The sequence below is a fragment of the Cydia splendana genome, chromosome 14, assembly GCF_910591565.1.
Source record: "Cydia splendana chromosome 14, ilCydSple1.2, whole genome shotgun sequence".
Classification (NCBI taxonomy): domain Eukaryota; kingdom Metazoa; phylum Arthropoda; class Insecta; order Lepidoptera; family Tortricidae; genus Cydia; species Cydia splendana.
In genome coordinates, this window is record NC_085973.1 from 10,275,447 (window position 1) to 10,294,445 (window position 18,999).

Below are 18,999 nucleotides of genomic sequence, written 5' to 3' on the forward strand. Positions count from 1 at the left end.
AACTTCACGTTTCGTTTCTTACGACAATGTCATAAAACCAACGCGGCAAGTGGTATACCTTACCTACGTAGAGAAATCTAATCCCAAAATGTGTCCCTTTAAATAGGTAGTGTTTTAATAAATCAATGAATAATATCCTTCTCAAACTGCTTAATCAGCTATTATTATTCATGCAATATGCAAAATTATCTTAACCCATTGAGTGATAAGTAAGTCAAATCAAGTGTCAAATCGAATCCTCCAAAGTTAATCAATTAATTTTAAATTATTTTATCATTGTTCATCAAATTCAATTTGATAATCATAATGGCCCTTTGACAGATACACATCGCAAACAACATATCACTGAATCACAGAATTATTGAAAAATTAAATGTCGGGTCCAAATTTAAAATTGTTCTGTAGGTACTGTAAACTCTAAAATCTGACTGCAAAAATGACCACAAAAGGATTCCTTCGGCTTCGATGCGGTTAAAATAATCACCATTTAGGTTCTTCAAATAGGAACACACAATTTTCACTCATTACGTTTACGTTTCGTTTTGACTAGTTAATTTTGGATGTGAAGTCATTTTAAGTAATCAAAGGAATGCACAATTGCACATGATTAAAACTAAGTCAGAACTATCCGTCAACGGTCATGAACTTTACCACTAAGTTCTCGGTTTACTTTTCATATCAAAAAAATATCACCATCATAGGCACAAGCTAGCAAAATAGAAATCATACTTAAAGGTGAGAATTTTATATTCACAGTGTGATCGAATAATGGCATCAACCACTCGTGACGCTTCTCACGATAATATTATTTGGTCCACGACACAATTTGAAATAGTACGTCTCCACACAAAAAAATTAAGGTGCATTTTGCTAGAAGCTATTCAAGTTGTGACGGTATTACATGCCATAGTGCTCAGAAAATCGTTAAACAGCCTTACATAGTCTTAACAGCAGATTACAAGTCCACGTACCAAAAGTTTTTTTTACATACATTCTGATTCTGACCATTAAAGGCTAGAGTAGATATCTCGTAGGTAGGTATCTGTTCTCATATTTTCCTAACTAGAACCCATCACGCCGGCTTTGTGAGGTACACTCAACACAGTTACAAATCATAAAACAATGGACGCAACTCACGCGATTTCCAACTTCCAGCGACAGTCTGGCAACCAGTAAATATGCAGCTCCTCTCAGCTTCTGTAAACAAACTAAGGCACCCACGTTTCTGCAACCGCAGCTCCAACCCGTGCGAGACGGGAGATCTCGCAGCAACTATCTTCATTCTTCATGTTGCAAAGGACTGTAAACGTATTACTTAGAGTTACAACATTAACAACATTCACGAAAATTTCACACAACATAACATAAAAAGCAATGCAAAAACTGGATCACAATTTATAAAATATCAAATATGTCAACTGTCATTTCACTTCAAATATTTTCCATCACGATACTTCTTTATTTTCCACCAGCGATAGCATGAGATTTCTTCATTTTCTAAGGCCTTTAAAACTCTTGAATTAAGGAATGCCAGGGATTTTCAAAATCAGGGTAGATTTTTGGGACCTTCAGTCCACCTTCATTTGGCAAATTTGAGCTTTCAAGAGGAATTCCGTAGCGAATTCCCTGTGTTCGGCCACACTTCTGATGTCGGGAATTGTGGGCGTATCATACTATCGGCAGCACATCAGAACCTTCAATCGTGGATGACGAGGGCCTTCAATGAAATACGATGTTCAACTCACAATCTTTACTGCACAAGACTCATTACAAATCACAGCACGCGTTACGTTTCTTATCTTAAGCAAACCAGTGGATTAGACCCAGGATCCGCCACAGACGTCATCTTCCCCCGTTCGTTCTCATCGTGCTCCTTCTGAAGATTGATTGACAGCATAACTTCAATTGTTCTGGACTTCAATTGTTTTAAGAGCGCACTCTATGACGTCTTGGCGGAACTGCGTCGAACGCCACTCAAGTGTACGTAACACCCTAGTTTGCTCTATTTGTCAAGGTTTGCATGACAAAACGCCTCTTGAAGGCGATAGATGGCACATTTCAGCCATTCTCCGACATATATGATGATGATGATTATAACAACATTCATTTCCATTGCTATATGTTCGTACGCTGTGCCACGTATTCGTAAATGTAACTGTCCAAAATATAGGGTAATTGCGTCAGTTTACCGTCCGGTGTCAGTTTCCGTCCACTTGACGGATTAGCAAATAATACATTTCGTTTATAATTTGCTACTTGCGAAGTATATTTTTTAGGTAGATAGATAAATTGTTTCGATATTAAGGATTACATTAAGTCCAAATTTGTGCAGCAATGAAGGTTTATATTCAAATTTCGTCAAGTGGACGAAAACTAGAGCCGGACTAAAACTAGCGCAATGACCCTATAACTGTCCCTTTTGGTATCTACCCTTAACTCCGTGTTACCTGTAGTTCTGTAGTTTACAACTTCCCAGCACTAAAATTTAGGGCACGCAATGTTGTGCGCAACACAATCCTAAAATGTATCTCTTCATCGGTGCTTAGGCCAAGCCATTACTTAATTAATAGATAAAGAGCACTAAACGCAACCCTTTCCAAAATTCAGGCAAAAGTTACGTAACACAAGTACTACATCCAGTATATTGACTACACCATCAGGCCACAATACGAGTAAATGACAGCTAACTGATAAGATTCCAATGTGATTCAAATATCGGTTTGATATTATTGAATATTTATTCTATTGTACACCTCACGTACGATAGAATAAATATTGGCCTGTACCAATATTGAATTGTATGTTTATCTTACTTCTTGTTTTAATAGATTTTAACTGATAGATTTGAGATTTGTTAACCAAATAAACGCACACATCAAAATTATACAAATGTATGAAAAAATATGCAAGTTCCGTACATCTCTACGTTTTTTTCATTACCGTAGTAATATTGTCAAAGTGAAAAAATGTAAAGATATATGGATGTATATTTGTTACTTATACATATAACATTGTGTGACAGAGACAATATGATAATATAAATCGTGTTTAATTTTTTTTCCTGTCACACAATGTTATATAAGAATATATATAATGCATAAAATCCAAGTGGCACAGAGAGCCATGGAGCGCGCCATGCTCGGCATCAAACTTCAAGATCGAGTGAAGAATGTTGAGATCCGACGTCGCACCAAGGTGCAAGACGTCGGATACGTCATTACCAAACTCAAGTGGAGCTGGGCGGGACATGTTGCCAGGCAGAGTGATGGCAGGTGGGCCAAAATGTTAACGGAATGGTGGCCGCTTACAGACGAAAGGAGTGCCTGGCGTCCGTTGGCTCGTTGGGTGGATGACATCCGGAAGACTGCGGGTACTTCTGGATTGGCGCGGGACCGGGATAAGTGGCGTACTCGAAGAGAGGCCTATGCTCAGCAGTGGGCGATAAAAGACTGATATGATGATGATGATGATGATATATAGCCAGTGTGGGACCACCATTACACATTTAGTTACAATTTTTTATCCTCCCTGCACCTCTTTGGCGACACTGTTGTATATGTAATTAACAAGACAAGTAGTAAACTATACTAGTTAGGTACAGATGAAACAGATGCCAGACAACTCAAAAGTGTGACATGTCAAAATACTCGAATTTAAACTGTTGTGAGACATACTAACATTGAATAATTTTACGGTTTAGACTCACTTGTTTTTAGTCACTCGCGCGACATGTTTCGGAGAGCCCAGGGCTCCTTTCTCAAGCACTAACAGTGCGAGCAGCGTTCACGACGGCCGTGTATCGCGTACTCTGACAAACAAGTGAGTCTAAACCGTAAAATTATTCAATGTCATAATACTGTTATTTTCTATACTGTTCATAAAATGTTAGTCGAGTTTAATGGTGCCCGGCCCCCAACGGATAATAATCAATATGAGGCGCTTCTGCAATCAAATCATGCTAATAGTCTTTTCGGGTAAACAAAGGTTTGTTGAGGAAAATGCTATATTTCCGTCTGTCCCAAAATATGATGACTTGGATTTTAGGTCAATACAATTTCAAATATTCTTTCGCTTTCTAAGTTGGTACTGCAAGTCAGCGATCTCGGAAAGTATGTTTTTGGAATAAATAAATTTGTGATTTACGTTTTTTAGAAATATATTCTCTCAATACTGATAGTAGAATAACGTTAATTATATTGTTGGTAATCTTTTGTAACGGACAATTTTTAAAGACGAGTTTTGTAAGGATTTAGTTATCTTATTAAGCATATATTTCTGCGTTACATTTACAATTTAAATATTTGGGTCAAACAGATCAGTGTGTTATGTCTTTCCTGTAGACATACACAAGAGTTAAGGGCTATAAAGGTTAATTTTCTTATTTAACCCTTATCCACGTGAAAAGGTCCTCCTTTTATTTAGAGAACTATGATAAAATCATTGCTTACATGCCCACAAGCTGTTAACTATTGCCCACAGGAGAGAAAAATGTGCTGTTCGCGATAACACGCTAGTTTTCTCTCCTGTGGGCAATAGTTAACACTTTGTGGGCATGTAAGTAATGATTTTATCATAGTTCTTTAAATAAAAGGAGGACCTTTTCACATGGATAAGGGTTAAATAAGAAAATTAACCTTTATAGCCCTTAACTCTTGTGTATGTCTACAGGAAAGACATAACACAGTGATCTGTTTGACCCATTTACAATATTAAAACATTAATATTTGGCTATACATTTCGTGCTAAAGTACAGGAAATAATTTCTAGGAATCAAAAATCTTATCATTTCACTCCTCAACAATTACAACGTACATACCTACTGGTCATCTCGCTGCTTTTTTTTGTAAAAAGTTTTTATACCATAACAATTAAAGTGTAATTCTATGGAACTTAATACTAACTATGTAAACAAACCGCCACATTGAAATTGTCTCTGAATGATGAATTTACTAGTGACTTTTGTTTAGTTACATAGTTAGCAAGTTCCATTGAATGACACTATACTACTGGCCATCTTGCCGCTTACTAGGATTGAAACGAAATATTCTACTGAATACACATAAAACCATAAATCATAATTTATGATTCATAACGCTATTTACTACACGTATTTGTACTTGTAATGCTATAATTGTGTATTTACCCACATTATCGTGTGTCAATCAAAGGAAAGTATTTCTACCGAATTGGAAGTTATTGAGAAGGGTAGACGTTGCACTCAATACTTATTTTTTGTTGTAGGATAACTACCAAAGCAGATCGAGAGTGAAATTGTTTATATGTACAGTCAAGTGTAAAAATATGGATGCATACAACTTACTCAAAAATATGTCCCATAGTTCTTAATTCGCTGACATGAGCTATGGGACATATTTTTGAGATGATTTGTGCACTCATATTTTTACACTTGACTGTGTAAGATGAATCTAAATTTATTTATCCAAATAATTTCTCCTATTACTTTCTAGTAAATACAGAGGGATCTCCTGATCTGTAAGGGGCCCACTGATCGGGCCTGTCAGTTGTTCGGAACTGTTCAAATGTTGTTCTAACTGACAGGCCGATACCGTCCGGCGGACTGTTAATCAGTGGGCCCCTTGGCTTTATCCACGTGACGAAATATCCGTCACTTTTTAACAAAGCGCGAATGAAAGTGACGGATACCGTTTTATCACGCTGTATGAGTAGACAAGAACGACCATCATATCCGTACTGCATGGTATCATCTTGCCGCAATGAGCTCGACTCCATATACCAACGACCAAACTCAAACAATGCTCATTAGATGTCACAGCGACACGACCGATCTGTCAGTGTCTAAACAATTAAAATGTAGATTTTAAAAGGAGTTGTTGTACAATTTTCATTCTGATAATTAACTTCCCCATTCCATAAATAACGATATTTTTACCTAAATTGAAATATCTACTACTGAAGTTTATACTTAGCCGTGTTTTTTTTAATACTCATGTATTTTACTTTTCTCGTATTCGAAATGAAAAGTAGATTGTGTAACTCGGGTGAAAGGCACCATTTCATCCCTTGGTTAAAAATCTATTGTTTAACTTATTGTAAAAAAATGATAACTGGATTCATAATTAGGTAAGTACTTGAATTGAGTATATTACCTACACACATACCTATACAACCTAATTATAAATGTTACAATATAAATTCAGTTACTTCGGCCAATTATAGTGAATAGACTTCCCCATTCGTATTTAGTCCAAATAAGTAGGCATTGATAGGAGTTAATCAAAGGGGAATCACAAAGGAAGCCCGCACTGAAGTTATTAGCGGCGTGCACATCACGAGCCCCTGAGCTGATCGGAATGGTCTACGGTCAATGCGGTCTGACACAATATCGTAATTTTAGCATGTCGTATCCACGGGTACCTGCGGCAGTTAAGAGGGAATTATATACTCGTAAATGAGTTTTTGCTAAAAATTGCAAATATGGTACAAGCTTTTATCGCTGACTGTACTTTTTTTACCATAGGCGACTAGGCCTAATACTCATCGAGACAATTCTAAAAATACCAAATACAATTAGGTTGCGTTGTTTCAACACAGAGTTGCTATGGTCTCCTCCTGTCTCTATCATCAGATAAGCTCGATGAAACCACATTATTGCATTGTCACTCGACTTACATATGTATGCAAATTTTCAGCTCAATCGGAAATCAAGAAGTGGGTCAAATTTAGCTTCCAAGAATTGTCCCACACACAAACATACTATCACGGCAAGTTAAATAAAAGCTTGTACAGGGTGATTCAGGAGACGTGAGCAGGACTAACACTGCGCATATCGTTAATTATAAGCAACTGTTTCGTATCAGTATTAGTGAGGTTAACGTTAATTTTCTAGTCGTGTTGAAAAAAAAAGTTATTAATTTTTTTACGACATGCATGGTCACCCTAAAATTAGAATACTAAACTACCGATATTCTGTGTCAAATTGAATGTCATTACTGTCATCACGGTCTGGTTACTTTTGAAAAGTCGTATCTCACTCAAGTTTGACAGTTTATTTTCTTCGTAATCAAAATGCCATTACGGTTAAAGAGGTTTTATGTTTATTAATTAGGTCCTGTAGGGTGACCAATGACCATGAGTGTTGAGAATTAAATTTGCCCTCACCAAAAAGTAAAAAATAGGAAAAAGTGTTGTTGTTTCTCCTAAATACGACGGTGATCGATCAATTATCAGTTACTGAGTGTGTAGGATTAGTCCTGCTCACGTCTCATGAATCATCCTGTATAAACTATGTAAGCTTTACCAATGATATCTTTATATTTTGTCATATTAGATATTACAGATATTATGATGTGAGCTAAAATATATGACTTTGATAAACCAACACAAAAAAAATATTTGAAAAATTATTGTCTTTTAATTTTGAATATTTTCCTGGAAGAATTGGTACCTATTAGTATTTTGATAAGATTTAATGTACAATTATTTAAAAAAATAGCGCCGGGGTCTTCTCAGTATTGTTGTAGGTTAAATCCGGTGGTAGTTTTGATATTCATAAGTGCAGTGTAGGTACTATTTCGAAATTTAAAAATCATTCATTGTATTTTTTCGAATATGTAAAATCAAATATTTATTGCATTACATTGCTGCAGTATTCAGAAATCAAAGGGACAAACATTCACAAAAACATGTCTGGAATAGTTTGATTCTGTAACACAGAGTTGTGTATTGAAACGATGCAGTGATCAAACAAAAATTCATGCCGACGGGTATGAATATGATATTGCTACCAATGACATCCATTGTTCGAGCGGCACGAAAGCCATTTCGGTATTGGTCTACGAAAAGGCTAACGTATTGTTGGTGAGTGAATGATGAAAACCAATCCAATATCATTGTTTTATTAGGGTGCGAATGAAACAATTGTTGCTTACAATACTTGGTCTAACTGAAAATAAAGGTCTAGTTATTTTCAAATTCGGTATTTGTTAGATTAAGTAATTTAAGCCAGCTGACTAGAATAGTTTGTGGGGAGTCCGTTTGGTTTTGGTGTTGCAAAAAGTTGCTTCCCATTGCTTATTTGTCGTCACAAAACTAACAGCGATTTTTGAAGTGAAAACTTCTTTAGCGGCGCTGAGCACTTTTTAAGGTGGGGAAAAAATGATAAACTCGAGACAGCGTAACGCGTAACGCACTGACGTCATGTGTGACGGACAATGTTATTCACCAAAGAACTTTAGTCATAACGTATCATAATCAGGTCAGTTATTTAAAACTGGACTTTTATATTAAGCAATAAAGCTCAATGTTCTAATCCTGTACGGGCTGAAATACGAGGATCTCACAGTTACATTCTAACTTTATATCACTCCTTAATTCAATAAAGCTACATCTTGATGAAATGGCTAATAAAAGTGAACTCTAGTACTGGTGAATAAAACTCAAAAGATCATGACCAAATATATTTAGATGCGAAGTCTGCAAGGTAACTTTACAATTTCTATTCGAATTTTAAACAATTAACGCTACAAATTTAAGCTCACTGGCCAGCAATTTCGGAACTAAAGTTTTTCAATAGAAAGGAGGATGGGTCAATTATACATAGTGCTGCAGACATTTTGGACTAGTCATTGAGTTTTCACTTCTGTCGGCACTCCCGGAGTGCAACACGTTGTTGTTTTTTAACTGGGTACTCACGATAAATTGGGTACACTATTTTCTAAAAACTTCCAGAAACGAGAACATTAGCTTCCGTAATTAATTGCGTTTTTATCACTAGGTAAGTATGTGTAGAAACATCATATTAAACATGTAATAGGATCTGTGAAATTGCTACACTCGTTAGCAATTGCTTCACTTGCTGATTACAAAAAAAATACAATTTGCATAATATTAATTCAGTTTCAATTAGGTTTTCTGACATGGACAGGCATATTTGTTTACCGCTTTGTTTACCTTTAAAAATGTTAACACGCCTTTTGCAGCTGTAAAAGTACCATGCAAATCCATTTTCCATTAAAATAATGTTTACTCGCGATCTGGTAAATTACTTTCTGTTTACAAGGGCTACGGCTGGTAAATATTGGAACACTGACTAGTTAGCTCTTTAATGGGTAAATTTAAAAGTGATTCAAATATTAAGTTAAAACACAAACCTAATTGAAGTTAATTATTAAAAAAGCTGAGACAAAACGAACTTAAGGCCCCGTGGATTGTGTGTATGCGTGCCCGGGATCGCGGTATTAGCGCATATCGGATATCATGTTTCTAAATTAATTTTTTTTGTGAGTTAAAAAAAAAAGTAAACGATGTGTTCGATCAATAATGAAATTTGGCATTTTTTGGAAGCGATTTTTTATATTTTTAGCACAAGCAAAAATTGTTACATTTATTTAAGATGCGTTTTAGACCTTTGTGTCTGTAACGATTTTAAATTTTACTACGGCTTACTGTGTCAAACTAAATTCGTGTTGCCAAACGTTGAACTACCCTTGGCACAGCCCAGAAATATCAAAAAGACTTTTTCTCAATACCATTTACAAAAGTAAGGTAGGTACACTAAGCATCAATAGTATAAATGGTAGCGGATAAAATAACGCGCTATATAAAAGTATCTGTGGTAGAATATATATATCTCTACAGTTTGCGTTCAAAAGTATCTGTAACAGACTAATAAAATTATTCTACATATAGAGACATATCTCTTTTTATTAATTTATTTTGATAAATTAATCAAATAATAAAAATATAAAGAATTAAGATACTTTGACGCGTAGTCTTAACCGCTACTTTTGACTGTCTGTACAGACAGCTTGAAATAAAGAAAATGTAATTTATTATTGTATTAAGAAAGTTAAAATTTTCTAATCGATTTGCTGAAACTCTTCATCTGACTTATCTTCCAATCTCAATGGAAAATCCCTCCCGCCGTTGAAGAGTCATCGATTAATACGATAAGGGCCCTTATTAAAGCCTTGTATTTGCTACAAATTAAGGAATCTTAATAAATTTCGGTCCTTTCGCCGAATTGTCTAATAAGAGTCCGATGACAATCTCAGATCACATAACTGACATAACTTTAAGTAATTATGAAATTACGACAAAAGTGGAGGTTGAACATGGCGTAATGGTCGTTCCAATTATGGGATATAACAATGGTGTTAGAAAAATAATAATCGACTTTTTTTAAATCCTCCCTCTCGGCGCGGGGCTTTCGAAGGAAATTTACACATATCGAATCCGAAACGGGGAGAGCCACGGGCTTTCATTTTATACACGTTAAAACTAAAGTTTATCATATAAATTACATAACTAATCAGATCATGACGCTATGAATTGTTACTTGTATTATCATACATAATGTGCGTTCGACCACGTATCAACATACCTTGTTAAAACTATACAATGAATAATTAATGTGATCAATTTCCATAAATTTTGACTCCAATATGAGCATTACAATGGGAACCTAGATACATGACACCGGCCCCTATTTCAAGAAGATGACAGGTGTGACAATTCGACAAATGTCACTGTTGCTGACGTCCCAGGCTACGGTTACCGCTTACCATCGGGCGGGCCGTATTCCTGCTTTCCACCATCATTGTATTATTTAAAAAAACTTTATTATATCGGCAAAAAACAGGTATTTCTCGTGCCAAGTTTATGATGATGATGATGACAATTGTCACAAGATTTAAAAGTAATTTCGGTAAATCTTGACAGGAAATGAGTTCTGGGTCGGAATTTCGTGACAATTGTCGTGTTTCTTGTGACAATTGTCATTAGCTTCGCACAATAAATACTTATTTATTGGCGATATAATGGAGTTTTTTTTTTATTAAAATGTTGGTGGCAAACAAGCACACCGCCCGTCCGATGGTAAGCGGTTACCGTAGCCTATGGAGGCCTGTGACGTCAGTAACAGTGATGTCGACAATTGGCGCACCTGTTACCGTGATGAAATAGTGGCCTGGCTCCAATTTCACCACGGTGACAGGTGCGACAATTGTAAAACATCACTGTTGCTGACGTCACAGGCATCCATGGGCTACGGTTACCGCTTACCATCGGGCGGGCCGTATTCCTGTTTGCCACCATCATTGTTTTATTAAAAAAAACTTTATTATATCGGAAGAAAACAGATATTTCTCTTGCTAAGTTTATGACAATTGTCACAAGAAACACTACAATTGTCACGAAATTCCGACATATAACTCATTACCTGTCAAGAATTACCTACAATTCTTCTAAATCTTGACAATTGTCAGAAACTTCACAAAAGAAATATCTGTTTTTTTCCGATATAATATAGTTTTTTTTAATAATACAATGATGGTGGCAAACAGGAATACGGCCCGCCCGATGGTAAGTGGTAACCGTAGCCCATGGATGCCTGTGACGTCAGCAACAGTGATTTTACAATTGTCGCACCTGTCACCGTGGTGAAATTGGGGCCTGCTCATGCTCACATAATAAAGTAAAATTTCAAACTGAATATTTAATACCATAGTGATTTTACGCGTACTAAAGGAGAACAGGTGACATACTTAGGCCATTATGCCTTCTAAAATAAAAATAAATACAACTACCTATCTATATGACGGATCAGGAGGGTCGAGTTCTTCAAAACTCAAGAAAACACTGTTATTATTTTATTAATGAGGTATCTTTGAACAATTAATTTTAATGTTACGAGTAATCACAAATCAATAGGTAGGCTAGGTAGTTCTGACGAAACGCGGTACAGTTCCTAAGAGACTAGCGCACTGTTCCACTGCTGGAAGTAGAATGATCTCTCGCCATTCTCGTGCCCCCTCTCCTAGACTCCGTACAGCGCCACAGATGGCGCTTGCGTTCCGCAGCAACTTCCGACGAGTCATGAGTACGGACTCATGACCATTTGAGTCATTTCACCATCCGTAATCATGACTAGGATGCGACACGGCCATCCTACGTGTCACACGTCCTCGTGTTAATCTGCAACAGTGAAAATACACGAACAGTATCATCATCGTTCGGTCAATCCTGACCAAAAGTAATTGTCTGAGATTCCGTTTTGAACAATAAAAACTCCAAAAAGCCATTTTCTTTTATTTTTCTTATCTAGTTCATTATCTTCACATTATTTCTATGATTTATTTTACACAATCAACTAATACAATGCATACACGTTATGCAAAGAAAATAGTTACGTTTCTGGATACAAAAGTAATATTTCGAGCACAAGCACCCATCAAAACAAATCATCGTTTTTTTTTTTTTTTTTACTATATTCAAAATAACTATTTGGATAACAGTGTCTCTTTTGTCCGGCTATCCCTGTAGCCTATACAACCAACCCTGTGGTCACTCCACATATAACCATCCCTGTGGTTTTATGCGATACACGAAATCATCCCTGTGATTTTCATGACTGCGACTCAAGAAGACACTTACCCATATGGTAAAGTTATTAATCAGATTCTTCCAGTTCAGATATTTCAGAATCACTGATGTTAATGGGTGCTTGTCCCTCGGGCATTTTTCTTAGCCTATCATGAGCATACTTGTAGGTGCGCTTTGAATTTAGAGCCTTCAAAAGATAACGGTCACCTTCAAGTACCTCTATGATTTTAAAGGGTCCTTTAAACTTAGGGTCCAACTTTGTCTGATTGCGTTCTTCGTTCTCAATCAGGACAAAGTCGCCCACAGAGAACTTATTAAGTTTTGCCTTGGTTTTGTCAAATCTTTGTTTATTATACTGAGCCGATTTTTCTATCCCTTCTGCCGCGTTCTCCCTGATTTCCTCTAAGTCTACATCAACATCAATATCACTAGCCATTAGTGACAACGGCCTTGCTACCTTACCTATCATCAACTCCAGAGGAGAGAACTTTGTGACCCTATTAACAGTACAATTTATCGCCAGTTGAACATCTCCTAAAGAATCCTGCCATGATCTCTCAGTAGCCTCTATCGCGGTTAGCATAGACTTTATCACACCCATTACCCGTTCTACCTGCCCGTTAGCACGCGATGAGCCAGTCGCGATTAAATGCAACTCAATGTTCTTGCTATCACAAAACTCACGAAATTCCCTATTAGCAAAACATCTACCCTGGTCTGCAATTATACGCGCTGGAGCGCCAAAAAGTTCTACACTCTTAGTTACAGCCCGAATGCTACTCTTAGTGTCAATATTTTTGGTATGGTAGAGCAAAACAAACTTCGTAAAAGCGTCAATAAGGACAAATACATACTCCTTGCAATCGTTCTTTCCACTCAGCTTACCTGTGGCATCAATGTGTATTGTATGCCACGGGGTTGTTACTTTTGGTATTGGATGCAATTCGGCTTGGACTTTACCAGTATGTGATTTTGCCACTTTGCATGTCACACAATTGTCCACAAACTTTTTAACATATCGCGACATGCCCTCGAACCAATAATAATCATACACTTTCTCAAGTGTCTTTTCGTACCCAAGATGGACTATGGACTCGTGAATGTTGTTTATAACGGACCATTTTAAAGCATGTGGAACAATTGGGAGACATTTTGTCCTACCATTTCGCTGGATTTTTCGGTGTAATACTCCTGAACGAAGCACGTAGGTATTAGCGAGGTCTCTACTTATTGCTTCATTACTTAAATCTTCGACAATTTTAGCAATCTCTGTATCGCGTTGTTGTTCTGCCAAAAGCCAGTTTGAAGAGAGCTCGGTAATATCCACGCGCTTTTGTTCAATTCGCTTGACGGGGTGTTTCTGGCTGACGTCTGCTACTGGTAAAGGATTACGTGAAAGAAAATCTGCGTGAGACATAAGTCTGCCCTCCCTGTATTCTACATCAAAGTCAAATAGCTGGAGATAAGCCCACCATCTGTGGACCCTTGGGGTAAGATCTGCCTTATTGCGGGAGGCCTTCAAGGAGTTACAGTCAGTTACGACACGAAATGGAAGACCATGCAAATACTGACGGAAGTGTTTTATAGCGTTCACTACAGCAAGGGTCTCCAACTCGTAAGAATGATACCTGGCTTCTGCGGAGGTGGTACGTTTACTATAGTAAGCTACTACATGGCGCTTTTTGTTAATAACTTGGATTAAGACTGCACCATATCCGTCTGAACTCGCATCCGTGTGTAATTCAGTCGGATATTGAGGGTCAAATATCACAAGGACTGGATCGTTCGTCAAGATTGAAATAACCTCTTTGCGTATCTCCTCATGATCAGGTTTCCAAACAAAATTACCCTTCAGCGACGTTAATTTGTAAAGGGGTGCCATGAGGGTAGAGAATTTTGGCACAAATTGACGGAAGTAAGAAGATAGACCTATAAATTGCCTTAATTGGGTCACGGATTCAGGAGGAGGCAGCGTAGTTAATGCTTCTATCTTACGTTTATTTGGCCTTATCTCACCGGACTCTACCTCGTAACCCAAAAATACTACCTTTGTTTTAAGAAATGAGCACTTTTTCAGGTTAAGAGAAAAGCCGGCCTTTGTTAATATGTCGAGAACAGTATTTAAACGTTCAAGTCCTTGCTCTTCATCTTTAGAGACAATTAAAATGTCGTCAACATACACAATGACGTAATCATGCGCCAGATCACCGAGAGCATTGATAATAGCCCTCTGAAAGACCGAAATTGCGTTTCTTAATCCGAACGGCATTGCTAAGTACTCATATGTGCCATCAGGTGTTATGAAGGCTGTGCGTTCGATTGAGTCGGGGCTGACTGGAATTAAATGAAAGCCACTAGCACAATCAAGTTTTGTAAAGAAATTAGCTCCGCGCAGTCGAGAAATTTGGTCCTGAATCAAGGGCAGCGGGTACCTATCTGGGACAGTATTATTGTTAAGCTCCCTATAATCTATAACCATCCTATCAGAGTTATCTGCCTTTTTGACCAGTAGTGCTGGGCTAGAAAAGGGAGAACGGCTGGGCCTAATAATGTTCGCTTGCAAAAGCTCATTAACCTTACCACGCATTGACCTACGTTCGTCCGCAGAAAGCCTATAGGGACGCCTCTGCACTGTACGATTAGGATCTTTGAGTCTTATTTCGAGTTCGCCGGTTGTCACGCGCGTAGTTGGCATTCCAGTCGTAAAATAGCCTGAATATCGTTCTAAAACCTGCAAAAGTTTTGGCTTGTCTTGCGAAGAAATGTCCGTGTCAATGTTATCAAAGTTAGGTAGGGTATTTGCAACATCGCAACTATTCACGACATTAACTCTATCTAAGGAGAAATCAGTAGCCGTCATATACGCAGAAATGCCCTGCCCTAAAATATCACGACCAATCACAATATCATCGCGCATATGAAAGTCAGGCAAAACATGTAATAAGAGCTCTGCTGAGTAATCATTAATTTTTACAGTACACAAAATCTGTTCTGTTGATTTTATACAGCCTTTTTCAATCCCGGTAATCGAAACTACATTAGAAATCCGTTTGCCACAAAATTTAGGCGCTACACTTTCTTTAATTAACGAGCACTCAGCACCACAGTCGTAAAAAAAACAAAACGACTCACCACTATGTTCAAGTGTCCCTAATGGAGGTCGAACTTCACATATTTCGACACGACGCTCGGCAGGCACGTCGCTGCTGGTCCGGGGCCTGCTGGTACAACCGCTGGCAACATGTCCCTTGTTTCCACACTTGAAGCACACGATGGAGCTTGACTTGGGTGACGGTTGTTGTAGCGCTGGAGAAGCCGAAGCTGCTGTAGCCGCTGATGGTCGGAGTTGCTTAGCATCTTTTCCTTTCTGTCGACAATCTGATCGCTTGTGGCCAACCTTGCCACAATGAAAACATTTTAGAGAAGTCGAAGGAGTAAGCTTTAATCGTTTATAATCGGAAACAGCTTTGTTGTCACTATTATTTGCAATTTTACGTTTAAGAAACGAATAAGCTTGTAATTCTTTTTGAAGCTGTTGTCGTGACGTAATTTCTGTTGTAAATGCTAGCCGTTGTAAGCGCGAATCATATCGCGAAATATGCGCAAGAACTGTCGATACCGCAATCTGTTCTTTAGTTACATCTTTCCAGCGAGTCATTAAGGAGGAAATAAGGCGACTAGCGTAAGCCGACAACGATTCGTTTTCATTTGGATTGTCATTAGAAAAATTAATGAGGGTACCTGCATTTGTCTCTGTACAGACAAACCTTGCGATGAACAAATCCTTGAACTCTGGCCAAGTCATGCCAGGATACGAGATGTGAGCCAGCCATGCCGATGCCGAACCCTTGAGCGCCTTGCTTATCACCACGATAAGCTGTCCTCCGCTTAGTGGGTTGTCAGCTAAACAAAGGTCAGCGGTCGCACACCATGATCTTGCATCCACTTCCGCCTTGTCAGGGTTGAATTCCGGCAGCACAAAGTGTTGACTATTTGACGAGCTCGATGCCGATATTGCTTTGATTAACTGTTGCATGTTTTCATTTTGCCGCTCAAATAGTTCACGCCACTGATTATCTTTATTACGCGTATCACTTCGCGATTGTATTAACTGTGCGTTTCTATTTGCAAAAAAACCTCGCTGGGCAACACGGGGAGATCCCACATCTGATGACGGATCAGGAGGGTCGAGTTCTTCAAAACTCAAGAAAACACTGTTATTATTTTATTAATGAGGTATCTTTGAACAATTAATTTTAATGTTACGAGTAATCACAAATCAATAGGTAGGCTAGGTAGTTCTGACGAAACGCGGTACAGTTCCTAAGAGACTAGCGCACTGTTCCACTGCTGGAAGTAGAATGATCTCTCGCCATTCTCGTGCCCCCTCTCCTAGACTCCGTACAGCGCCACAGATGGCGCTTGCGTTCCGCAGCAACTTCCGACGAGTCATGAGTACGGACTCATGACCATTTGAGTCATTTCACCATCCGTAATCATGACTAGGATGCGACATATATAATAATTTGATTATTATGAATAATCTTCTATATTTTAGCCTAGTTTTCAATATAAATTTTGATAAGCACATGTTATTTTAAATTTTACAATGTGTGTATGGTGTGTGTAATTATATATCCTACATGATATAGATGACATTGTATATAACCTTTTCGGAGCCATGCAATGGCCTTTATTTTTTTTTCTTGGGTGTAGGTACGTTCGGAATTAAACAACCCCCGAATTTCTTGCGATTTTAACCGATGATAGCAGGTTCGCGTATCGGGTATATCTGAATGAGCCTTCATACTGTGTGTGTGTAGGTATATTTAGGCGTGCGGTCTCGTTTGTAAGCGGGAGCGATACCACATATTCCTGGTGAGAAATTTAAGAGGTCCCGTTAGATTTCCCAACAAAGCACAGGGTTGACGATAAGGAATCTAATATATTGCTCTTCACTCACTAAAACTCGCTACCTACGAATAAGAGCCTTCAAGAGAACACATGCATTTCGCTCGTAACTGTCTATACAAGTAGGTAAATGCGCGAGCGAGACGCCGGGGGGATGATAAAAAAATTGCACTAATTTGATGTCGAAATGTAAAGTTTGGGTTGGCCTCCTAAAGGCGTACTTATAGTAATAGGTTATGGATTTGATCTGGATTTGTTATGGATACGATCAAAAGTGACGTTTCTGGTTGAAGAAATGTACACTCAGAATACGCCACCTGCTCGCAGTCGCTGTCTCTTATCAACTAGACAGTCCTCAATAGCGGGCAAACTCCCGAGACTGAGTTTTGACATGCGATAGTATCCCCGAGAGACGCAGCCTTACACCACTCACCATGGTGATGCCAATACATTGTGCTGCTCAATCCCATACAAATATTTGCGTGAATGCGCTACGTTTTTGCACCATTACAGTAAAGGAAAAAGCGTATACTTTTGACTGCTTTTGACGATGAAATACATCGCTATTACACTACACCTTATAAAACAAAGTCCCCCGCCGCGTCTGTCTGTTTGGATGTTTGTGTGTTTGTATGTTCGCGATAAACTCAAAAGCTGCTGAACGGATTTTTATGCGGTTTTCACCTATCAATAGAGCGATTTTTGAGGAAGGTTTAGGTGTATTTGTTAACCCGTGCGAAGCCGGGGCGGGTCGGTAGTAGTAAATAATACAAAAACAGCAGAACTGTTAAATGTTACGAATACCTTTAAATTCATGTAAATTAAAAAAAATACGGTATAGATCTCTCACCGAAGAGCTAGATGTAAATAGTAAATGTTGTAATTAAAATATATTGAACAACCAGATTATCTTGAAATTTAAATAGCGCAAATATTAAATAGCGCTATCGTATTCAGGGTTCGATCCTCTGGTTAAATGTTAAATTGGTCGAAACTTTATAATTTAATAAAAACATGACTACATAACGGTAAGGAGATCTCAAAAAGCGGACTCGAAATGACGTAAATTGGAGTTTTAGGTATAAGTAGTTGAAAAGACTCGTAAAGCCAATATTGAACAAGTATCAATTTACTGCGGAGTAGTACGGAGACAATGCCATTATTACTAAATTTGCTTGGAAATATACATTTGAATAATAAAACGAGTGCAAATTAAGAGAAGTTAATAAAAATAAAAAAGGACGTGAACGCAAAAGTGCCAATTAACGTAACAATATTGCTTTAAAAATATATGACAAAAGACTCTATTTAAGTTTTGAATTTTTGTATAAAATAATAAAGGTGCTTATAATTAGTACATACGTAACCCAGAGTTTTTAATCGTATCAGATAATTACACAAATGAAGCGACACTTTTCCTTAAAGTATAGTGTATACATAATTATAAATTGTCAGTGCACAAGGACACTGTCGTTTACTTGGGTCTTGTGAGAGACTGACCCACGTTACACGTGTAGGTACGTGTACCTGAGTTATTCGAGGCGCCTTTCATTTTTCTTTTCGGATGTTGTTTTTACGTGGGCCCTATCCCTTTAAATCCGTTCTTAGTTTACGAAGGCTTCCAGCTTACGGCAGGACGTAATACCAACAATGTAAATATACTGAGCACTTTTATGCTTCGGGCTTCCGCACTGGTCTGAGTGAATTGATTTTGGGACAAATACA

General features: G+C 37.8%; 2 protein-coding genes across 2 annotated transcripts in view; one reads left to right on the forward strand and one right to left on the reverse strand.

Moving 5' to 3' along the window:
* LOC134796789 (uncharacterized) overlaps nt 1-18,999 on the forward strand; it is a 285,519-nt gene that overhangs the window by 182,387 nt on the left and 84,133 nt on the right. The gene's annotated exons all lie outside the window — the stretch shown is intronic.
* On the reverse strand, nt 14,997-16,547 carry LOC134797172 (uncharacterized). Its single transcript, XM_063769427.1, has 2 exons — nt 15,496-16,547; nt 14,997-15,094 (listed from the first exon to the last, which is right to left on the reverse strand). Exons 1-2 carry the CDS (start codon nt 16,397-16,399, stop codon nt 15,003-15,005), a joined length of 996 nt encoding a protein of 331 aa, XP_063625497.1. The 5' UTR covers nt 16,400-16,547; the 3' UTR covers nt 14,997-15,002.